This window comes from Panthera pardus, unplaced genomic scaffold (assembly GCF_024362965.1).
Source record: "Panthera pardus isolate Hobbes unplaced genomic scaffold, ASM2436296v1 HiC_scaffold_2, whole genome shotgun sequence".
NCBI classification, from domain to species: domain Eukaryota; kingdom Metazoa; phylum Chordata; class Mammalia; order Carnivora; family Felidae; genus Panthera; species Panthera pardus.
The window spans coordinates 113680398-113705775 of NW_026526765.1; the positions used below are offsets into that span (position 1 = coordinate 113680398).

The following is a 25378-nucleotide window of genomic DNA, read 5'->3' on the forward strand; positions in this document are numbered from 1 at the left end:
GGCAGGCTGTAGCAGCCCAAAGTCAGGAAAGAGTACAAATGGAAACTAAAGATCTGTAACCAGTCAGCTTAAAACAATCTGTGCCTGCTCACTGCATGGAAGCCTATGTGCACTGTTAGGGCACAGTTTCTGCATCTAAGCACTATTGACATTTTGGGTCATTTAACTCTTTGTCATGAGGGGAGCTGTCCTGTGCATTGTAGGATATTTAACAATATCTTTAACCTCTACATACCAAATCCTAGTAGCAACCCCCTTCCTCACATTTTAACAACCAAAAATATCTTCACACATTGGCACATGTCCCCCTGGGGAGCAAAATACACCTGGTTAAGGACCACTGCCTTAGGGTACTCCAGTTTGAGGACTGCTGTCCTGGAGGAGGATAGCTTCACAGACATCATCTGCAACCCGAAGTATGGAAACTATAGTCATAGTAGGGACCCAATTTTCCTTCTCTTTTAAGTCCACAGAAGTGGAACTTGAGTCTTGTTTCCCATTAGGCCAGATGGTGACAGCAGCAGGGAGCCCAGGGGTATGGGCCATGTGGTCCTTCTTGCAAGGGTGAGTAGGAGTGGGCAGTGGTCTTCACCCTTGCTTCTAGCCATCAGCACTAAGGAGAGGGTGGGAATCTTTTGCAAATGTAGTTTGATGGCAGCATCAGAGATGTTCCTTAGAGATGCCAAGAAATAACTGAACAAGATTTTGGAGGGCTAGGATCTTTTAACAATAGAGAAGCGTATTAGAAAACTTTTTTTTTTTTGCTTTTATAAAATATCAATCAACATACTGCTTCCTTCACTGAGAACGTCTTGCTATGAAAGAAATGTCAGCTGAATTTAGTGTTTAATGACTTTAGTGTATAGTGACATAGTTTATTTGCATTCTGGCTCCAGTTCCTTGTCATGGCAGCATTCCACACTTTGTGTGGCTAGGATATGAACCGAGGGTCTTTAGAGGGTCATGAAATCAATTCAAGACTTGCAACCTTGTTAAAAAAAATAATGAAATGGAAAAAAAATCAGAGTATGTGCTATTTAGAATGAGTATAATTGTATGAATCTTTTGTTTCAGTTATATACATGTATATATACCTACACACGTGTACTGAGTCAAAATGTCAAAATACCTTTCCAAGTGTGGGTATTGGTCAGAAAAGTGTAAAAAGCACTGGTCTAGGAAAATGTGAAAGTGCAACTGTGCTCATTTAAGGCTGGATTCTGGTCCATTATGATTTTCAGAGCTTTTTTAGCTATCCGTCAGCAGTAGATACTGCCAACGCTTGATCCATATTTTTCAGTCCACCTGGAGTCACCTTCAGACAGCACCTTATACACCTAGTTCCTGCGTTTCTCTGCCTATGAGAGTTATCTGGCTGAGACAGCAGGCTGGGCCTTCCCGAAGGTCAGGATGAAAGTGCCTGAGAGTTAATGCCAGGAATTAGCTTCAAATGGGGATGGGAATTGGTGGATATAATTCCAACTTCCTTATCCCTCTGTGGAACGCTTCTAAAGAGTTACACACTCTAAGAGGGGTACAACACAGACTAAAAAAAAGAAACTGAGGTACAGATACATTAAATGACTTATCCAAGTTCACATGCCAGTAACATTTAAATTCAGATCTGTTTTATTCCAATGTTCACTGTTGTATCTGTGTTATATTTTTCCTCCCAAGATACACTTCCCTGGTCCATAAAGTTCTTGACCTTATTTTTTCGTTTTTTTTTCAAAGTTTTTAAATTTAAGTAATGTTTACACCCAACGTGGGGCTCAAACCCATAACCCTGAGATCAAGAGTAGCATGTTCTTCCACGTTCAGCGAGGCACCCCTGATGTTACTGACCTTCTAACAATTTCTCCAAGTTGACCAATCTTGTTTTCTGGGTCAGTCCTTAGCCTATGTCATTAATTCTCTTGAACTCCTCCATATGACAGGGGCAACAATTCCTACAAGCTCCATTTCCTAGGCTCCTGGGTGAGCTGGCTTCTTCTTGGGTTCAGGTAATGGAAGGCACTGGTAATAAATCAGAGAGAGAAGGAGAGAAGCCAGGATATTTGTCCCTCTTTCTCTGTCTCTGGTTACATCTCCGGTACAGCTCTAGCTAGGCAAGTATACCATAGTTCTGGCTTCCCCCACTGACTGGCCCCCGGGCTGTGGTAACATTGATTATGCTTTTTGTCCCTCCAGCTTAAGAGTGGTGGCACTTTCTGCAAATCTCTGAATAACTTCACAGTACTCTGTTTTGAATCTTAGACTTGTGTAACCCATTCATGGATTAATTTCTTCTGTTTATTTATTTGAATTTCTTCTGTTTTATTTATTTAAAAAATTTTTAATGTTTATTTATTTTTAAGAGAGAGACAGAGAGACAAAATCCAAGTGGGGGAGGTACAGACAGAGAGGGAGACAGAATCTGAAGCATGCTCCAGGCTCCCAGCTGTCAGCACAGAGCCCGATGCGGGGCTCAAACCCATGTGAGATCATGACCTGAGCCAAAGTCAGACGCTTAACTGACTGAGCTACTCTCAGGCGCCCTGAATTTCTTCTGTTTTAAATCTTAGAATGGTTTTTCTGATTTTCTATTTGGAACTGGCTGATATACTTCCTAATCTTCTATTTCATTAAGAGTGATGATGAGTCCTCTGAGCTCAACATGTGTAGTGTAGGGCCACATTATTGATTAAATGATACTCTACTCAGAATCATCCCCAAGATTCCTTGTCAGTGTTTGTCTCTAATTAACAGGATTTTTTTTCAGTTTCATTTTCTCTTTGTCAAGTATGCCAGTGTTCTAGCTCAGGTTTCCTAGAAAACAGAACCTGAGGCAAGGATTAAGTGATGATGTATTTGTGAGTATTTGGGAGATGGAAAACCATGGCAGCAAGAGGATGGAAAAAGGGAAGTTAAACAGGGAAGAATGGAAAGCACTGCAAAGTGGTGCATAATCATGTTCCTCATTGCTCTGTGACAAAGCCACAGGAGGCCCAGCAGGTCACTCAGCAGATGCATCTTCTCAGTCACACTGGACATCTCAGGACAGGTTGCAGGGGGAACCAGCACCCCAGAGTCATCCATCCAAGGGAAGGAGGAGAGGAAATTTAACTGCCAGATACCCTTCAGTCTCCCATGTCCCCATTCATCAAAATTTGTCTCCCATGTGCCCATTCATGAAAGTTTGATATAGAATCAAAACTTCCATGTTTCTGCCTTACACCATCTAGCCCCTCCAGCAGTTACTCAAAAAGCCAGATTCTATGCTCTGCAGCTGGTGTGTTGTCCAAGTGCAGAAGTGGCAAGAAGACTCCAGACACCAGAATGCAGTTCCTTGCGTGGAGTTGATCATCCAGGGCAGAAGCTACAAGTATGAGAGGCAGATTGGGTGGAAAGAATCTGAGGGGACACCTGTTATGGATTGAATTGTGTCCCCTCAAGTTTCTATGTTGAATTCTGTAGTACCTCACAATGTGACTATACTTGAAGATAGGGCCTTTACAGGTGTGATTAAGTTAAAATGAGGCCATTAGGATAGGCCCGAATCCAGTCTGATTGATGCCCTCATAAGAGGACATTTGGATACATTGACGCCAGGGACATGTGCACACAGAAGGAAGGCCACGTGAGGAGAATCTAAAAGCCAAGGAAAAAGGCTTCAGGAGAAACCAATCCTTCTGACACCTTGGTCTTGGACTTCCGCTCTCCAGAACTGTGAGAAAATAAATTTCTGCTGTTGAACTCACCCAGTCTGTGGTACTTTATTATGGTGGCCCAGCAGACTAATACAGCACATAAATGCTTCTGATAGAAAGTTCTTCTTTCTATGTCAAAAAGTCCTCCGCCAATAGGCTTGTTCTTGAACAACTTTGACATGGTAATTTTGGATAGAAATCCACTCAGTGGTGGGGGTATTCATTTGTGTGTAAAATTAAGTGTTGGCGTGTAAGTATTTCAAAAGCTGAAATACAAGTTGGTGAATGATTATAGTTTTGTAGTGAATCCACTTAGCCTAGCACAGGGAGCTCATTATGTCCCTTCCTCTCTGAGATAGAGGGCCAGGTAGAGCTGACGTGGCTTGTGTGGACCAGGAAAAACCTGCAGTTATGGGTGAGTGGAGGTCCCAGGGGGAACGCAGTGGGTGAAAGCCAAGGGAGCATGTTCCAGTGAGTCATACAAAAAAGGGGGCCCTTAGGAACATTACTCTGTGTGACATCAAGGGGAGTTAGTTATCTGAGGTGGGGGAGGGAGCTGGACTGCAACAAGTCAGAACAGGTGAACAATAGGGCTGCCTGACTGCACAGTGAAGTCAGACAGCTCCTGTCCCTGACTTGTCTTCCTGGTACACTTACTGCATGGGGAGGCCCTATCCAACCAAAGGCCAGGGATGGAAGTGATTTGTAAATGGATTAATAAGTGAATGACTGCTGCCTCTAAAATACCCTTCCAGTGATGCACTAGGACACATTGGCTGTTATCGTCATTACTGTATACCGTGGGTTATTTGGAAGTGGCTGTAGTCGAACTGGATCCTGATTTACTCATTCATCCAACTTATATTTACTGAGTGTGTGTGCTAGGCCAAGTGTATGCAAAGAGGGACTCAAATGGACACAGTCTGTGTTCTATCAGCTTATTATCTTTTAAGTACAATATAACTCAGATTATTTTACCTAATTGTATGAGCTTTACAATAAGTTGATATAATACATATTTTTTTCTATTATCCAGTTTCATAGGTTATTTCCAAAGCTGGTCCCTTAGTTTAAGCATGTTTTTTCCTCCAACAGAGTTTGCTCAGTCTCTTAATTACCAAGATTTCACCTAAATGCTTTTTGTTTTTTAATAGTTCTTGGTTTACTCATTAATATTTTTATATGAAGAAAACAGCTTAGGCAGATTTGGGCCCAAATTTAACTGTCATTCACAAGCTGGGTAAGTTTCAATTTCTCTATTAGTTTCTTTATCTATAATACAGAGACAATACCAACCTCCAAGGTGGTTGATACACACTTAATAGGTACTCAATAAATGCTTATCATGTGGAATCAACACTGTATTTACATTTAGTTTGTGCAAGCTAAATGAAGAGAAAGGAAGATAAAAAGCTATTTAAATGGCATACTTTTTGATATTCCTAAAACATTTCATAATAATTATTTTACCTTTTAAAGATTTTATTTTATTTTTAAGTTTATTTATTTATTTATTTATTTATTTATTTATTTATTCATTTATTTATTTAGAGACCAGGAGCAGAGGAGGAGCAAAGAAATATAGGGAGAGAGAGAATCCCAAGCAGGCTCTGGCATGGGGCTAGATCTCACAAAGTGTGAGAACATAACCTGAGCCGAAATTAAGAGCTGGAGACTAAACTGACTGAGCCACTTGAGGACCCCCAGATTTTATTTTTGTAAAGTAATTTCTATACCAAACATGGGGCTCCAACTCACAACCCCGAGATCAAGAGTTGCATGTTCCACCAAGTAAGCCAGCCAGGCGCCCCATAATAATAATTTGAAAAGAAATTGAAATGAAAAAAAAAAAGTTAGGAAACTTCCACATACAGCCTCTCAAAAAAATCCGGTGAAGTCAATTTTCCTTCAGTATTAACTTGGTATCTCTTTAGTTTAACACCAGACGATGAAGGAGTTTTGTATTTACAGGCCATGCTGTACCAAAAAAAAAAAAAAAAAAAAAAGTATCTTTAAACACCAGAATTACAGTCAGTGCAGCAAGATGCTTACACTGTGAGAAGCCAACCAAGAGTATGGAAAATTCAAGTCTTTTCATCTCAAGATAAAACCAGAATATTTTCATCAGGGGGATGGAGAGCAAAGTCACTGGCATTCCTTGAATTGTACATTCTTTCTTCAAGATAATTTATAAGTCTATTAAATAAGTCTAGTTCTGTTAATACCCTGCTAATGATCCTGCATCAGCAGAAGTCCCTGTTTTTCCATGCCCTGTGCATTCCATCACAAACCCAGTTCTCCAAACGGGTTGCCCGTTACTTAGTGCTAAAATTCTGAAATTGTCAGTTAAGCTTTTTTAATACTCTTTCTAGCTTCTATTCTAATACAGCACAACAGAATTATGAAGCACTTGTCAGTACTTGAACAGTTGTTTTGTTCAGCCTGTTTTGGTCAGTCTTAGAGAAGTGAATTTTTTTTTTACAATTAGAGTGACCAAGATATAAGAAGAGATCTTAACCGTATAGTTTTAGAAATGCACATTAAAATGAAGGATATATAATAAGCTTGTAGAAATTATTTAATGCATGTTAAATCTTCCTGTCTTATATATTTTTTAAGTTAAATATGGTGTGAAGAATGGAGTATTTTGGTCCTTGTTGGGATTTTCTGATAACAGAGACAGTATGTTGTGGAGTAGTGAGAGGCAGAATAATTTTCATTTAAAGACTTTCTTTTCTGACCGTCAAAAAAATAGAATGCTTTTGAAGGAGAGTTCTAGAAAGAACAAAGTACAGAAGCAAGCATTGATAGGAAATAGTAAACACTATTTAAGCAAGTATTTTCAATTAGTCTCAATAAACATGACTCCAAGAGGAAACAAATTTTTTCAGATTTCTACATTTCTAGGAACACTAGATAAAAGTCACAGATAAAAATCCTTATATAATTTCATCTAAGATTTTCCCACTTTCTATTAAAAATAAAAAGAAAGGCTAACTCCTGGACTGATTATTTTTAGCAGCACATACCTTTGTATATCATCAAATATATAAGAAAAGTTTGAACACAAATGAAATTAGTGGAGTATTTCTGATATTTTACTCATAATTCTTTATTTCCAAAGCAAATACCAAAGTTCAGTACACACACATGCACATTTGCCAAAGGATTACTGTGCCTTTTACCACATCCTTTGCAAAATAAATAACTTATCAATTTTAGCTACACATTACATTGAATGAAAACAAACTAAGTAATCAGGAACTGTGTATTGATTACTCTTGTTTTTATAACATGATAAAATGAATACATTCTATTAAATCTTACCTCATTTTAATCTTGAATTGCCTTTTAGTAATCTATTTTATAGCACATGGTTTGTAATTTATTTCTCAATGATTTTTAATATGCTTCAAAATAAGATTTAACATGCTCATTAGGATTGGCAGTGAAATTAGAAAATGAAGTCAGATTTTCTTTGAAAGAAAGCAAATCTGACCTGGCAGTGTGGTTTGACAAAGGGGACAGTTTTTGCTGGTTGAGTTGTATGGCAAATATTTTCCACAATCTGAAAGGGCTGAATCTGAAGCTCCATGGTTTTGACAAAAATGTATTTAAAATGTGTGATAAGATGTAAGCGTCCAACTCTTGATTTTGGCTCAGGTAATGATCTCACGGTTCATGGGAACACAGAGCCTGCTTGATATTCTCCCTCTCCCTCTTTACTGCCCCTCCTCTGCTCAGGAGCGCACATGCTCTCTCTCTCAAAATAAATAAACTTTAAAAATGTGACCAATATAAATAAAATAAAAGAAAAAGGTTTTATTTAAAAATACTATATTGACAAGAAAGTATTAAAATTAAGAATATGTCCATTTGCCCTCCCTTTTCTGAGGATGTTGGCTTAAATGTGTGCCTCTAAGAGAAAAAAATAACCAGTACAATCGTTCATTTGATAAGTTTTGGCAAAGTCTTTTTTTGGTATTCATCAAGATTGATGTGAATTATAGTGAAGGACTGTGAGGACTGGGTAACAAATCCTTTTGTTAAGTCAGGTAGCTTTTAATTATTTGCTTTCAACACAAGTGAAGATGATCAAAATAACAGTGTAAGATTATAAACAATAACGTTTGAAGGAAGATCACTACATGATATTACTAAGGAGTTCAAAGAATTCAGTGATGGTTTAGCAACAAAACCCTATTGTGTGAATGTGGTTTCTCAGAGTTTACTTCCATACACATAAAGAATAAGAATGGAACTGATGCTAAACTCATTCTCATTCTAGTGTTATATAAAATTTATCCACAGGTACAGGACCTAATTTTTTCAGGTCCCATCCATCTTATTAAGAGATTGATATCTAGTTCAATTTTGATTTTTGTTCAATAAGCTTTAATCAAAATTTGTAATACATGTATATTGTTTTGATCAATTGGGAATTAATAATAATTGGACTGATAATGTAATCTAGAGGGAAATTATTAATTTTGAGTGTCAATTTATAGAGATCTTTTTGTTGCAGAAAAAGATAGTAGGGCATCACCAAAAGACTTTTGGGCTTAAACATATTACACTGGGATAAAGTTCTTTGGATGAAATAGAATGGGAATTTGAGATCAGAGAGAAAAAGAAATCATAAAATTTCCTACTGTTAAAGAAGAAACATATTCTTTATTTATAAAAAAAAGAATGATGGACATATCAAATTGCTGTGGTATTTAGATTCCATTGCATGCATTTTAAAGTGTTAAATGAAGGCTTTCTTTTTAAAGGGCCACCATTACAATATTTTGGGAAGTATATCCTTTGCAACTCTTTAAACTTATAATGGAAAAATTAGATGTCAGCTTGGATATGTGGAAAGGGGTATAGGTATTCACAATTCTTTTGAGAAGATCCCTTAAATTTAAAGTTACTGAGTTTGAAGATCTAATTGTGTCACCTTACAAAGGTGTGTTACCCTGATGCATCTATCATATTTTCTTTAATTTTTTTTAATGTTTATTTTTGAGAGAGCGTGGGGATGGGCAGAGAGAGAGAGGGAGACAGAGAACCTGAAGCAGGCTCTGCACTGACAGCAGAGAGCCTGATGTGGGGCTTGAACCCACCAACCGTGAGATCATGACCTGAGCCAAAGTCAGGCACTTAACCAACTGAGCCACCTGGGTGCCCCAAATCTATCATATTTGAAGGATGGCCGTAACTCATGGGTCAGATAGATAGATTCTCATGTCTGTGGACCAGATTTTCTTCTTCTTTGTAATGAACTGAGGATTCACTGTCTTTTTTCCTCTCTGTGAATGTTCTTTTCTTTTTTTCTGAAGACCATCCCCCTTCCGTTAACAGTGTTTTGTTTAGGCAAAACTTATAATGAGTTAGTCTTCTCAGAGACTGGTCATTCATTCCAACAAAAAATATTTGAGTATCTCTCTCAGGAGAAGAGGATATATTTACAAAAAAATGCAAGTAGTTCAATCCGATGGAGAGCTGAATTGCTGACATTACAGTCTTATCTGAAGCCATATTGAGAACTAATACTAATTGGATGTTCTACTTTAGGGTCTGCAAACTGGAAGTTCACACCATGATTTACTTAATGTGATATATTTGGCCTACACTGTGTTTAAAAATTTAATTAGTTGGCAAGTTTAAAAAAACAGATTTCACATAAAAATCCAACTTTCTAGTTGTTTTTGGAAAATTCAAATGTCTGGAAGCACTGGGCCTACATTCTTACAATGCAAAGGCCAGTCTGAGACTAAGTTAGTGGCTGCCCCTTTTAGGCAGGGTTATTATCTCTTGGTTTGCTATGGCCCCCACTTTTGTCTTCATATTAGCCTACTTTACCTATTCATCATACCTGCCTGACTACCATAGACTTTAACACTGGATAGCCTATTATTTTCCCTTGGGTTAGATGGAATCTGTAGAAAGCTAAAAATTTGCATTGCATTACTGTCTTCCCATTAAAACTGCTTTTGGTAGGTTATATACCCATAATGTACCCTCAACTTTCATGGATGGTCACTAAAAGAAACAGTGTTGTAAAACAAGCTAGTGAATTTGAAGAGGTGGTAAAGGGTATTTCCCTCTACATTACTATGTTGCTGTGTAGTGCAGGCAAGACATTTCTTTTAAAGTGTTCTGAAAAGCTTTGTTGCCATTGAAGAATTTGTGTATTTCTCCTCCAAGACAATGAGAATCAAGCAACTGATAGCCATTATTTATTTGCTTTGTCTCCAGAAAGCTGCAAACCATATCTATGGTTTAACTTTCATATTGTATTACATCTCATTACTTGAATATTCTTGTTTTGTAACTTTTTCTCTGGTGTTGTCCTCCTAGTGCATTTTGTTTTACTGGTCTTTTTTTATATTTACATTTTCTTTTTTTTAATGTATTTATTGTAAAACATCTCAAAGCACACATTTATAAAGTATTCTTGATTTATCTCATTTCTAAAGATGGCTAGAGCATCTATTACATTTTGGTTCTCTTTAGAGGGTTACCATCGTTTTAGTTTTGAGTCTTCTTGCTCTTGGTCCCATCCACCACATACAAGAATTATTCAGTTACAAGGACTGAAATACCGGAGAGACAAGGACTTTTATGGTGATCCTGTATTGCCTAGTGTCCAGCATAGGACTTGTTCTCTATATAATGCCACCTGTTGTGTAGTGACAGGATAATAAAAACAACAGTAAAATATAATTTTTTATTCCATTCCCTGGAACAGGGGACTTTATATCTATACCAACTCCTGGAAGTCTTGTCATCAAAGAGAATGAAAGATCCATGTACATAAGTAGACTTTACACACTTTATCATAAAAGGAATGTGTTATGTAAGACTGGGCAGTAAACTTTTTCTCTAGTGATTGGAAGGTGAGAAAGTAGCTCTGCTTCCTTAAACTGAAAATTTATTTAGTTTCACTATTTTTCTGTGAATCCTTATTTAATACGTGGCAAAGGCTACATAAACAGTGTACTCAGATGGAGAGAATATAAGCAGTCAAAATTATAAATGCCTATTTGTAATCTTTGCAGTTTAATGAAAAAAGAATTTGCAGACGCTCTACTAAGTTCATCCGAGTACATGAGTCTCTGTATTTCTCAGACATGGCAAAATGGAACCTAAGACCACAGGTAATTTGGATTAGCCAAATTTTGCTATGAAGAAAACGTTTCTCCTAGTGTTAAGTACAAGGCAGGTTGTTGGAGACACTTCATGATTCAGATCCCTGACCTAGTCTATGGGGGCTCATGCTGTCTGTGGTCAAGCAGATCAGGGCACTGTTTAATGGCTCTGTCCACAGGGCGTGCTTGCTGCAACATTTCTGAAGTTAATCACCTGCACTCAATTTCAAGCAACTTTTTTTTTTTTTTTTTTTACTTTGAAAACTCTAAACGCCTCATTGGGGACAGCACATACAACGTGTGCCAAGCCTCTGGTTTCAAAGTTCAGCTTTGACTGGACAAAAGGTCGAAAGATATCTTTCACAGCAGGGAAAGTGTAATTTTCCATGTCTTTATGATGTTTTGAAATGGTTGAAGTGATTTTTCCCTAAAATTTCCATAAATAAATAACTTTTGCCAGGGGAGTAACTTTAATTCTAAGATGCCTTGGCAAAAATGTTAAAAGTAACCCTTTGCTCTCCTATCCATAATCATATCTTCAGCTTCATCGTCCGTGTATTCTCTTGGAGGGGAGAATCAAAGGTGATCCCAGCATAAAAGCAAACCTGTCATGTTTGGACTAAAAGTATGGCAAGTTTTAGAATTCAAAAAAGGCTCTCAATTTCTTAGCAAAAACCTCAACTCTATCATTTAATACTACATGTTTTAGCAACAACTGGGAGAAGAGCTCTATGTCTGAGATCACTCTCCTGTGCATGTCTCTCTGTGGGTGTCCTGCCATACTTTTGATTGTATTTATATCTGACTTCCCCATGGATGTGCCAAAATTTTCTCTTCCACATTCTAAACTTTCTTTTCCATATGTATTGTTCTTTCTTGCTTCCTGCTTTAAGACAATGGTGTGCCAAGGCAACTTGGCATGATGGCTTGAAGCTTGCAGGATTTACCTCTGTGGGCTACCCATGAACTGTTAATGAATATTTCTGTGTACTTTGCTTAAAGTTGTTCAGGTGGATATGAATCTGCCAGGAGTTAGATTTACCTCTTCCAATGAAGAGGAAGGCACGTGCAGGAGTATGTGTATCTGTTAAGCCTTGTCCTCCCTTCTCCATCCATCCACTTGCCCACAGGACTAGTTTTCTTTTTGACCTAGTTTTCATTTTAAGCAAATGTTTGGCTTTCTGGGATGGAGGTAGAATTTTTGAGACCCGACTCAGGGCCTTGATTCTACTATTTTCGCTTTTCCACTGTTCTATCAAGTGTGTGCCCTGGACTATTTGGTGACTCAAAACCTCTTAAGATCTAATTTTTTGGGGTACGTGCACAGTTTATATTTTGAGTGTCTTCTCTGAATTGTGCAAGTCTACTCATCATTCTTTGCCTTTTTGATCTTTTGCCTGTTCTGTTATTGTCACTACCTTCCAAAGCCTGTCTGGCAAACGATCACTTCCATCGTCCACTCCACGAGCCAGTGCATGTTGACCTGTATCCCCCATTTCTCAGGTCTCTTCGGGAAAACCGCAAGGTGCCCGGTCGCCGCCTCCCATTCTGGACTGACCCTGCCGTCCATCAGTCACTTCTCCCATTTCCCGGGGTTTTCTCGTGTCCATCAGTCTACTCCATCGGTCACCTTCTTTCTTTTTACTTAGGGAAGTCTGTCGAGTTGTCCCTCCACGTCTCCTGCCGGCCTCCCCCAACGTCGTACCGGACTAGAGTGTCGGTCAGTCGGTCGATTCTCCGCTGCCCCGGCCAGCTCTTCGGCCTCGGCTGCCTGGACGTGGGTCTGTCCCACGCCCGAGTTTCCATCCGTCCCCCACTTGCCTACAATTCGGCAGGAACTTTACTCCGACCAAGAAGGGGAGGGCGGGCGAGCGCGGGTGTGTAGCGGCCCGTCCGCAGCAAGCGCGGGGTGCGGCGTGGGGCGCCGGGCGGCGCCGGGCGGGGTGGGCGTGCGAGCGGGCCGGGGGCGTCGCGGGCCGCCCTGCCCTATAAGGGGCCGAGCCGCCTCCGCCGCCGGGCGGGTGCCGGGCGGACCGCGGCGGCGGCGGCGGCGGCTGCGATTGGCTCAGGCGCCCCATCCGGGGACTGGGCTCGGCGCTGCTCGTTCGCCCTAAAGGTACCAATATGGCGGAGGTGAGCAGGGAAACCGGGCAGGAGCGGCCGGGCTAGCGCGGGCGCCCGGCGGTCCCCCGCGGCCCCGGAGACGGCCTGGGGGATCCGGGGCCCTTCCCCCGGCCCAACGTGGGGGCGGCGCGGCGGTGCGGGGGCCACGGGGCGGCAACGGGCCGTGGCGGGGCCGGCCGGGGGGCGGGAGCGGGCGCGGGAGCGGTCTCCCTCCGGGACTAGGCCGCGGCGGCTCCGGCCCCGACCCGGCCGGGCGACGGGGCCGGACGGGAGGTGGCGACCGGCGGCAGCGAGCCCTGGCCTGGGGACAGCGCCGTGCCGTGCCCCCCCAGGCAGCTGACGCGGGCCGCCGGAGCCTCGGCGCCGCTTTCTAGGGCCAGAGTGGGTGGAAACCGGCCGAGCCCCCCCCCCCCCTCCCCATCCGCGGCCGGATTGCAAAGCGGGGAGCGGGCTGCGCCACTGTCCTGCGGGAGGAGTGCTCTGTGCCCCCGGCCCAGCGGGTCAGGGCTGCGGCGCCAAGGAACCTCACGCTCCACTTTGCTCCGAGCTCGGAGGCAAGCGGGATGCGCGGCCGCGGGGCTTCGCGGGAGGCGAGCGGGACTCCTCGCCCCGCAGCCCTGGAGGTGCGGGAGCCCCTGGGTGTGAGGTGGCTGTCCAAGACTCTCGACGTTTTTTCCTGGGGCTCTCGGTAGCCCCACTTTCTTCTGGCCTGGAGGAAGGAGGCAGGGCGAGCAAACCTGCCCTGGTCATGTCCCCCGGGACTGGTGAGCTGGGGGGAGGGGGTAGCGCAGCAGGAGCCCCTTGGACTGGAGCTCGCTGGGGCGAGGGGCTCTATGGATGGTCTAAACACCCTGGAGGGAACTAGCATCTCTGGGACTGAGGGGCCGCGTTTCCAGTTTTGGGAGAGAGAATGGGGGGCTTGCGCTTTGGTTTGGGGGCGAGTGTCCTGTTTCGAGCTGGCCTACGCTCGGGTTAGAGGACAGCCTCAGAATTGGGGCTCCCGGGCCCCAGGGGGTAGACTAGGTGCTCCGAGGGCGATTCCCTTCCAGGAAACGGTGTTGCTTTGCGAGGTGGTGTTTGGTTCCGTGGGGAGCCAGGTGGGATTTGGGAGACCCCGAGATGTCGGAGACGGGACTGCGAGGCAACGGCTCTGGGTTTTGCTTCTTCGCTTTGTAACTTGCTGAGCTCCAAAGGACGGTTTGGGGGCTTGGAGTTGCCTGTTAGACTCTGGGCTTCGTCCCGGGTCTGCGAGTTTGCACACTGGGGACTCCGGGAGGAAGGCGAGGCAGCCAAGAGGGGCCCGAAAGGGGCTGGGAGCGATTGGAGCGAAGCTACGTCTTGTACTTTTGGCAGCTGCGGAGGAGCGCTGGGCTCCGCCTCCTCTGCGCCCTGTTGCCGGCGCTGCCTCTTCCCCGGGCTGCGCGATCTAACCTCACGTTTTCTTCTCTCTCCTAGGCTTCTTTTGGAAGTTCGAGCCCAGGTTTGTCCTATTTTCTTACCTCTTCAGTGGCTCCCACAGGGTAATGGGGGGCTCAGATCTATTGCTACAGGTTTTCCCACAAAAATTTGTCCTGCGAGTTTTTCATCACTTTGGTAATTGAGTTGTTCGAGGAAGGAACTGTTACACTTCTCTTTTTTTTTCTTGCATGTTGAAAAAATAACTTGTTACAAAGCTGCTAACTGACAGGTGTTCTTTTTAAGTACTATGTCTTTAATTTTCACATGTCTTTTTTTGTCCAAGCCCAAAACAGTTAATCCCAAATCAACTTTCCACTAACTTTTGCAATTTAGTGTAGATAATAATTTTTTCCCCGAGAAACCGACTCTTTAATTTGTCGAAACTTTGGGATTACTTATATGGATTATTAACCATGACTCCCTATCTCCCCTTATTTTCTCTTCTAAATTTTTCATAATTGAGAAATGTCTATGGGCTCTATTAAAATTGGAATATGAGAGTTAGGTAAAGCTACCTTAAAAGAAACATAGAATTTCCAAGTTTGACACAGAAAAGTGCTAATACAGAATTTTTGAGGTCAGAGGACCCTAGATCATCTAGTACAGTGTTTAACCTTTTTGGAATCAGAAACTTCTGTCAGGATATGATGACAGCAAGAGATGGTCTCCAGAAGTCTGCACATATGCATAATTGCATACATTTTGGGGCTTTTGGAGCCCCTGAATCCCATCAGGGAGAGGACAGCTTTGTTTAATTTCTCACCCCCTTTCCAGCCCCATTTTGGCTGCCTCTTTCTCCTCTAATAGTCTCCAGGAAAAGTACCTCTGAACTACGCCAACTCTCTTATTTTACACTTGAGAAGACTTTTAAATAACTCCATTGAGAGTCACCTAGTTAATAGAGCCTGGAAAAGTTCAGAAATCTTCCCTTACAACATGTTGCCTTAGAGTGAAGAGCCCGTTTCCTTGTGTATTATTTTGTACAATATTTAGGTGTCTTTTAAGGTCTCACTTCATTATCATTGAAAGTATAAAACAATTGGTCACCGAGTAGAAGAAATTTGTGGTTGTTTTTAAAATAGCTATCTATGTTTTTACGTTTAAAAATTGTTTTAAAAAGTTTTTCTAATTTTGAGACAAGCATTTCTTTGTCATAACTGATTTCAGGAAGGAATATTTATATACATGATGCCAAACATCTGGATGATAATGGAATTTTTCCATTTTGCATCACTGTCTGCCTTTAAGAAGTTGCAATCTAAATAGCAAGAAGATTGTGTAGTTTTGGTGTTTAAACAAACTTTTATAACCTGTTTTTAATCATTTACCCAATTTTAAAGATTTTAAAGCTTAGAAGAGACTCTTGAGGTCATCTAAGCCAGCACTATGCATTTTACAAATGAAAAACTGGACTCGGCCCAGAAAGTTGAAATGACTTGCCTCAGGTCCTCAGCAAGCCAGGGACAAAGCCTAGAGTAGACCTCAGGCCATTTGCTTTCTGGCCCTTATTGAATACCTTCTAGTTTAAGAAGAAAGAGTGCTGTGACAAGTGATATGGGGATTACAAAAGAGGACAGAGCTGTGCCTGAAAGAGGTGGAAAAGTTACCATCTATTTCATCCCTGACCTTAGTAATATTACACAGGTTTCCAGGAATTCCTCAAAATAGAAAATTCGTAATGGTGGATGTTCTGCTTTTGAGCTCTTTAATAAATATTCATCTTTCTGCTTAAAATTAAGCTCTGTACTTAAAATCTGTACTTCGACAGGTTTTAAAATGCACAGATAATCTTTTAACATTAAAAACATAACATCATATAATGAATGTAAGCTTCCTAAAGAATTAAGTGCCATAGAAATTGTGTTATTTTTAGAACTGATGATTACAGTTCTTCAAACTCAGAATCAAAATCACTGAATTATGTCTGTGGTTTTTTTTCATAGTGAAAAATCTTTGGTGTTGTTCAGAGTTTTGGTAATGATTTCACACTGTCCTTAAATGTTTGAAATTTAAAATGTTAAATAGCTTGACTAAAAACAGACCAAACTTTTTATGTTGAATCTGCTTCCTTCCACTTCTCTTTTCCTCTACCCAAAGATTGTGGTACTTCTTTCCTTCTATGCTCTAAGAGTCACTGGTCTGATTGAATTAGATACGAGAGTAAAATGGAGAAAATTCCAGTTTTCATAAATTTGGTTTCATTTTCTTGGGATTGCGGATCTTATTCATTTCTCAACTTGGTTTTAAGAGTATCCTGTTGACTTCATATTTGCTATTAAAAAGCATTACAATTTTATAAACAAATATGAATTGGCCAAAACAGCTTGCAACTGGGTACATCTCCCAGAAACTTTTAGATGTGATTTTCTGTTATTTCCTTCACATACCCTTAAAAACTAATTATTAGTAGTCCAAAGAAAAGTGTGCTCTTACAGTTTAATGCCTGTCTGGTTAATGCTGGGGAGCTTGAAATACAGTGTGGACATGAAAAGTGACAGTAGTTTTAGAGATTGATTTGCTGTATAGCTGCTTCAAAAAAACTTTTATTTGTTCTGGGAACCAGATTTCTATTGTTCCTATTGTTTTGTATCTTTGAGGGTTATAATTAGGCAGAATTTATATTCTCTTTGCCTGAAGTGTTGAGCTTTAGTGTCTAATAGATTTCTTGTGAAATCTTCCATTCATAGTCCTTGTAACATTTTTCTTTTGCTTTTAGACAAATGTATTAAACTGATAAACAGGTTCAGCTTTTCTCTTAGATCATTTTTTAAGGACTGCTCCATTTAAATCACTTTGCTACTATTATAAGTTGTGTTCTCATGGACTAGACTTCTTATTAAAGTGTTGTTAAATTACTCTGCCTTGTTCTTTTGCTGATTTAGATATCTTTTCAGAACTGTATGGTCTTTATAACCTGTTGAGTGTATATAGTAAATGCATTTAATAAACCTTACCCATAAACATTAAAAGGGACTGGCAGAAGAACACAAATTATTTTCTTTTGTAAGTAGCATTGTGAATGTGTAAAGTGATGTAGTTTGTTTCATTCCAGTTGGGTCTTTGTCTTCTGAGGATCATGATTTTGACCCCACTGCTGAGATGTTGGTCCATGACTATGATGATGAAAGAACTCTTGAAGAAGAGGAAATGATGGATGAGGGTAAAAACTTCAGTTCTGAAATTGAAGACTTAGAAAAGGTAAAGGATTTTACTTTCATATCTTAATAACATAAAGATTTTGAAACTGTACTATAAATTATTTTACAGTCTATCTGAAATAAAATTAGGTTCAGCATCCTTGTTTTTGACCTAACTTTTAAAGATTTTCACGGATTTTCTCATTATTTTGAGGGAAAGTCTAATAAATGAGTAAATTCTCATTTAATTTTTCAAAATTGTTTTATATGTCTTAATCTAGTTTTTAAGTTCTTGAAGCACAGTAAAATACGTACATCTGGTCACCTCACAGATGAGAATATTGGGATATAGAGAACTTTCAGCTCTAAACTTGGTTCTGAGTCCTAGCCCAGCCCAGTGCATTATACCACACTATTCTACTTAGGGTCACACTTGAGTTTAACTAAACACTGCAGTAGATACAGGGAGAAGTACTATAGGAACATTGAAAGATAAAAAGTTTTAATTCTATTTTTAAATGTAATAATGTCCCATTTTTCTACCCTTTTTAGTCATCTTTTTAAAAGTTGGCAAGAATAAATGTAGTTTATAACTCTTTAAATCCCAAATCAGTATAATTTGAACTGAACTGGATTTTAAACAAGTATTTATACCTGGACTGCAGAGAGAGGTCTCCATAGGGGTCACTTGAAAAAAATAGGATTATGCTTACTAAAAGTTAACCTTATCTCTAATCAGACCAGAATAACAAATGCTTTCAGGAATAATATTGAATAATAATAATCCTTTGAATTTTCATACTTCTTTTTCTTGAAGAAGACAAGACCCTTTCTTAAATAATCTCTTCTGCTATCTTTGTGAGACAGAGATGAGCTCTTACTGCATTTCTCCCTTTGCATTAATATACAGGGAAACTGAAGGCATTCTTCAGGGTCTTGACCCTAGGCTTACTCTGGTGGACCTGAAAATTTCTAAACGTGTTCATTTACTTGGCAGAGTAATTCACCTCAATTGTTATTAGATTTAATCATTAAACCCCCACCAACTTATAGCCAAACAGATTTGGGAATATAAAGATAAAATGGTTGTGAAATACTTAAGAAGAAAAGTTTTGCATATTGCTCCTTTCAGGGGTGATAATAAAATGTTGCCTTTTGATTAAAAAAAAGGTGCCCAGAAGTCTCGAGCTCTGCCTTGGCTTTTTGCAGGCAGTTTCTTCCTACCTCTTATGAATGGGTCTAGAATAACAGAATTCAGCTACTGTTATCATTAAGTCAGGACTGTGGTAGGCTCTGGGAATGCAAAAATGAGCAATTTGACAGTGTCCCTGAACTCAAGCAGCTTACAGTTTAATGTGGAGTGACAAAGGGGAATAAAGAATTTTAATATGATATGCTAAGAACTATGGAGGTAGACAGGCGCCTGGGTGGCTCAGTTGGTTAAGCATTTGACTTTTGATTTCCACTTAGGTGATGATCTCGTGGTTTGTGAGTTTGAGCCCCATGTCAGGTTCTGGATGACTGTGCAGAGCCTGCTTAGGATTCTGTGTTTCCCTGTCTGTCTCTGCCCCTCCCCTTCCCGTGCTCGCTCTCTCTCTCTCTCTCTCTCTCTCAAAAATAAGTAAATATTAAAAAAAAAACAAAGACCAAAAAACTATGGAGGTAATAAGCAGTGAGAGCTGTGGAAGAATGTGTATAGTAAATGGTGTTTAGCCTAATGTGGAAGTTCATGGAATGCTTGTTAGAATAGAGAGTTCTCTCTTGTACAGTTTTAAGTGAAGACACCGGTTTGGGCCTGTGGCAAAAGTTTCAGGTGGTCTCGTAATGTGTCTTCCTTGTTTATGTGTTGTTAAACATGGGAAGACAGCATAGTTAACACCATGACATAGGAAAATGGTATAAATGAATTGGACTGCATTTTAGACATGCAAATAGTCTTTTTGTCAGTAAAGTAGTAAGAATTTAAAATTTCGTTTAATGTGACAACTCAGTTACTACTTGAGTGTGAGTAATCTGGTAGAGATTTTTATGGGCTCTTAAGATTTTGTTTTTCAGATTTGTAGGTTTTATTCTTCTAGAGATTGTAGTAATAGCTGCTTTGATCTGTGTTTAGTGGGTTTTAAAAGGACATTGGGGAAGATATGGAGAAATAATGAACAGCAAAGAATTACGGAGCTATTCACAAAAATACCTAGTCCTTTTCCTGTGATTTTCATTTTGTTTAATAAACACTGGTAATTAATTTTTTTGCTTTGTAATGATACCTGTCACTGAATTTGTAGATTGAGAAAAATTATAGGTCTTTAGATATTTCAACTTCTTTCTACTTGGACAGTTTGGCTTCTTGGTATTCTATCACATTCTTAGAAATTGGGACAGAAAAAAAAAGAAATTGGGACAGAAAGATAAAGGTTATCTTTAATTTATTTTTTTATTAAAACTTTTTTTAATGTTTATTTTTGAGAGAGAGAGAGAGAGACAGAACACAGGTGCTGGAGGGGTAGAGAGAGAGAGTGAGACAGAGTCCATTGCACGCTCCAGGCTCTGAGCTGTCAGCACTGAGCCCGATTCAGGACTCAAGCCCACAGACCACAAGATCATGACCTCAACTGAAGTCAGACACTTAACTGACTGAGCCACCCATGCGCCCTGATACAGGTGATCTTGAAACAGCTTCTAGTGAAGACCAAAGAACTGTGTCTCCATCTAGAAGCCTAATCTTCTCTCATTGAACAATGGATAAGAGGAGCTATTTCTTTTTTTTTAATTTTTTTTAATGTTTTTATTTATATTAGAGAGAGAGAGTTTGCGTGAGTGAGGGAGGGGCAGAGAGTCAGAGACAGAACTGAAGCAGGCTTCAGGCTCTGAGCCATCAGCACAGAGCCTGACTCGGGGCTCGAACCCACAAACTGTGAGATCATGACCTGACCTGAAGTCAGACGCCCAACCAACTGAGCCACCCAGGTGCCCCAAGAGGAGCTATTTCTAAGAGTGAGTGACTGCCCAGTTTCTCTGAACTATAATTCTTATGTGTAGTAAAGCATAACTATGTAAATGTGGTCCCTGTTCTTTATTGATGTTTAATGAAACATGAAAATGAATAAAAGAAACAGTAGATAGAGATACCAGTGTAAAGAGTAAAGATTATTTTTAGAAGAAATTTAAAATTATTTCTATATCATTTAATGTATTTTATTAGTCTTTTATTATTGGAACATTGTTTTAGCTATTATTACATGTTCACAGTCTTAGGGGCTTGATGTTAATGTTTGTTTTTAAAAATTACAGTAAGGGGCGCCTGGGTGGCTCAGCTGGTTAAGCATCCAACTCTGGATTTTGGTTCAGGTTATGATCTCACAGTTCGTGAGTTCAAGCCCCACATCAGGCTCCACACTGACAACGTAGTGCCTGCTTGGAATTCTTCCCCCCTGCTTTCTCTACCCTTCACCAGCTCTAGCTTGCACTCCCTCTCAAAATAAATAAACTTTTTTAAAAAAATACAAAAATTACAGTAAATTTTTATTCTGAAAGTAAACAAACTCAGTAGCTTGTAGTCTGTAAATATGACCTGTATTTCAGTGCTTATAAATTTTTAGTTACATTAGATATTATGGAAAATAAGAGACAAAAAAAAAAAACCCACTTTGTATAGTAGCACTTAGAAGTAGAGAATACATTATGTGACTACATTTATGTCTTTGAACATATAAGGTTTACATCATGTCTTTCTATATTTTAATTTATTCGTGTTAATTTTTGCCAAGGTTTTAATAGTCTAGAGCCATCACTTTTAGAAAAGTTCTATACATTAATATGTAGATTCCCCCCTTGATACTCAATGTGAAATGAGAAAGTGAAAATCACCTTTTCTACCACTTAAAGTCTGGTATAGATCCTTCCTGTTTTGTGGGTTGTTTTTTTTTTTTAATTATTTAAAAAAGCTATGTGTATACTGCATGTTTTATGATATCAGACTGGTATTATATGAAAAGTGATCTACATTTCACTTAGACCATTTCTGTTGACCAATCTAGCAGCACCATGAGATGGATTGGATGAGTATAAGCATTATTTTCTTGGTTAAGAGGCCTTGTGGATTGTGAAATGTACCATAGATTTAGAAATTATATAGATGGGGGAGGGACGAACAGTACTATGGGAAATCTATATGTTGGTAATGGAATGCATCCTGATTTCTGGTATGTGAAGTTATGTATCATAGGATCAAGGAAATTATGATACTCTTTATTTACAGATAAAGAAATGGAGGTGAGGGATTTTAGGTGATTTGTCTATGGTAATGACACTGAGTCCTCTGCCTCTAAATTTTATGTTCTTTCTGATATAAAACCTTTGCATTAAAAAACAGTTCACTTATAAGTATGAGTAGACTCAATGTGCTCCTTAAAATTTAAATAGGGTCAACAAAATACCCGAGAAAAATCCTCCTACCTGGAATAAGGTGCTAGATCAGACTTTTAAGATGTTGATAGGCTCTAATAGAAACTTCATTTGTAAAGTGCTTCAGAGATTAGATTCACCTTTTCTGTATTTTAACATCAGCTCCCTTTTAGTAACGAGTGCCATTCCTTGACTGTATTAGTGAAGTTTCCACTAAGATACCCACCTTCTTTCTCAACAGATGATCATAATTATTTTTATAGAGAAAGTAGCGTTTTCATGAATGACTACCTAGAATCTCCTGTTTGCCCCACACATACAAATATAACTTTTGTACTCATTCTTTCTTCTTTCTTTACTGTCCGTAGAGTATATGCCACATCCCAGGCTAACTCTTAATTCTATCCCTCATGCTCTGAGTCTGTTCTTCCCACTTATTTTTTTTTTTTTATTTCAGCATAGCAAGTCCTACTCATATGTTTTCTACATTTGGAAGAACTTTTTTTTAAATGCTTTATTAAAATTTTTTTTCATGTTCATGTTTTTTGAGAATGAAAGTGAGTGAGACTGTGTGAGGGAGGGGCAGAGAGAGAGAGTGGGAGAGAGAATCCCAAGCAGGCTCCATGCTGTCAGCACAGATCCTGATGCAGGGCTCAATCTCATGGTGAGATCGTGGCCAGAGCCAAAATCAAGTCAGACACTTAACAGACTAAGTCACCCAGGAGCCCTAGAAGAAATTCTTTTTAACCTGTGTTATCTTTAGTGATTCTTTTTTTATAGTGTATGTACTTTTCCCCCCTCTATTCAGTCCTCAACTTTGTTTCTCCCAATAGTCTGTAGGGTCACCAATAATTCCTGATTTATAGGTACAGAGAATTCATGTCTCTCTATATCTCAGTTGATTTCTCTTTGATATTTGACTTAAGTGACTATCTCTGGTCTCTCCATAGTTGTTTCTTCCTTAACTTACGTAATTCTGCTTTCACCTAGTTCTGCTCTCCAGTATCTCCCTCTGTTGTATTTATGGGCTTTTCTTCCTTTGCCCATGTTTTAACTAATGGCATTCCCCAGGCCTCTAGATTTTGTCTTCGCACTCTGTATGGCCTTTCTGGATGATCTCATTCAGGCCCACTGCTTCAACTTTTGCCTTGAATTATCATTTACCATCCTACCCTCCACCCTCAAGTTCATTTGTCTGATGTTTCTGTTTCATAATGGTGCTATAAGTATTTAGCCTTTTTGGGCCAGAAACGGGCAGTTCATGTAGACTTCACTGTCACTTACATTCACTTTATCATGTAGGCCAAGAAACAGATTCTTTTTTCTTAATTTCACTCAGATAATTCCCTTCCTTAGTTGAGGTTCTCATTCTTGGACTCCCCCCAGAATGTTACTTTCAAAATGCATATTTTGTTTAAAATTTTTTAGATGTGTCCCATTGCCTTTAGGGTAATATATCTGAAAGTTCTTCTAATAAACTATATATTCCTTTCTCTTTTCTGTCTACCCTCTCAACTTCTGTGGCTTTAAATATCATCTAGATGCTAATAAATGCCAGATTTATATCTTTAGCCCAGCTTGATCCTCTGAGCACCAGGCTCCTGGCCAAGTTGACTCTTTTGCTTAGATGTTTCATAGTCCTCTCAAATTTAACTTGTGTCTTCTGCAGGACTCTTAATTTTTTTCCTTCACAAACCTTTCCTTCAGTCCTTTCTATCTCAGTAAAAGTTATCACCATGCAGGCAGTTGCTCAAATAGAAATCTGGGGAATCCTCCTTCTCTCCCCCTTTCACTCTCACATCCCGGAACTCATTTGATTCCACCTCCGAATGTATATCATCTATTTACTTCTCTCCATGTCTGTATCACTACCTTAATCCAGTGTGAGGCTCTTAGGTGGTCTCCCTGTTTTTTTCTTACCTCTCCATCTTCTCACACTTTTCTTTATGTAGCTGCCCAGCATTGAAGAAGAAATGAAGTCATGGCACTCCCCACCTGCCTTTTTTTTTTTTAAGTCTCCATTTACTTCCCACTGTCCTGGGAGTAAAGGACACTGTCTTTCCTTTGACCTGGTGAAAGTAGATTCTCTACATTATTCTGTATTTCAGGACCCTGTTTATTTCACTGCATTCATCATAATTGGCAATTCTGTATTTGTGCATTGTCACTATCTCTGCGCCCCCCCCCCCCCCCCCTTTGCACTGACTGTAAACTGTAGAAGGGCAAGACCTGTTTTCATACCAGCACTTGGCACACTGGCCTACTGGCACACAGTAACTGTTCAGTCAGTGTTTCTTATGATATACCATGAGTCCCTAGTATACAGCCCTCATCTGTCAAATCCCTCTTCATCTTTCAAGACTTAGCTCAGTCTTTCCATCCTATGTGGTACCTCCCTAACCTCATGTATTCCCATGAGGAAATGCCATTATTCCCAGAGTGTAGTTCTTCCCTTCTCTGTACTCAACAGTGTATAGTGCTATTTCCAGAATTGATTAATGCAGCCAACACATTGTATTATAGTTGTTAACTTACCAGTTTCTTCCATCAGGACTACAGTCATTGAGAGCAGGGATTTTTCTATAAATTTTCTTTTCTCTATCCATAGCTAGTAGCCTCTGCACAGTATCTAGAATGCAGTAAATTCTGTATTGATGGAAAAGTGGACCTGCCTGTGTATGATGAGTGAAAATTGACATCTCCTCAGGTCACGGAGAGAATCTGAAACTTCTGAGGTTTTGGAGAAATACTGATGACAGGTGGTTTGCAAAGGCTGCAACCTAGTCTCCTCTTAAAACCAATATGAGCCAAAGGGAATAGGCTGCATGGAGTCTGCAAGGAGCAGGGCTAAGGAGACTCTAAATCTGATTCTGGGCACATTTGAGGGGTTCTGTTCACTGATTCAGGAGAAGAATAATTCACGAGGTTTCCTCATGGCATGGGTGAACTTCTGTCCATCCTGACCATCCAACTCAATTTGTGCTGACTCCATGCTACCAAAGCAGCTTTTTAACTGATTTCAATCCCAAGCTGAAAGGATTTCATGAGTGACATGATTGGTATGGTCACTGCAAAAGGCACATGTCTCCTACAGCAAATTTACAAAGTAGCATTCTGTCCTAAACCTTATTCCAAATTCATTTCGCTTGAATCTGTTTTAATAAGGCACAGTGAAAAATGTAAGTTCTAGTAGACCTATAAAGGTGAAGGTCAGGTTCTTGGGCACCCCCAGAGCCTGAATTCCCTGTGGGGCCTGGTGGGCAATCAGTGGCTTTCTAGAATCATCACTGGCTTCTCTCAGCTCACTTTGTGATATGCTGAGGATATATTTTACATACTCTGCTTTAGCATTTCATGCTTTTTGCATCATGACTTAGGCATTTTGCCTTAAAAAGAAAACTAAACCCATAAGCAAGCTTAATGAATCTCT

At 39.8% G+C, this 25378-nt stretch overlaps 1 protein-coding gene across 1 annotated transcript in view; it reads left to right on the top strand.

The window, feature by feature from the left end:
* Window positions 1–12872: 12872 nt before the first annotated feature.
* MIER3 (MIER family member 3) overlaps window positions 12873–25378 on the top strand; it is a 33753-nt gene continuing 21247 nt past the window's right edge. The window contains exons 1-3 of the mRNA XM_053907349.1: window positions 12873–12961; window positions 14408–14432; window positions 17463–17608. Of these exons, the coding sequence (XP_053763324.1) occupies window positions 12953–12961; window positions 14408–14432; window positions 17463–17608 (180 nt within the window). The 5' untranslated portion in view covers window positions 12873–12952. The remainder of the gene's footprint in view (window positions 12962–14407; window positions 14433–17462; window positions 17609–25378) is intronic.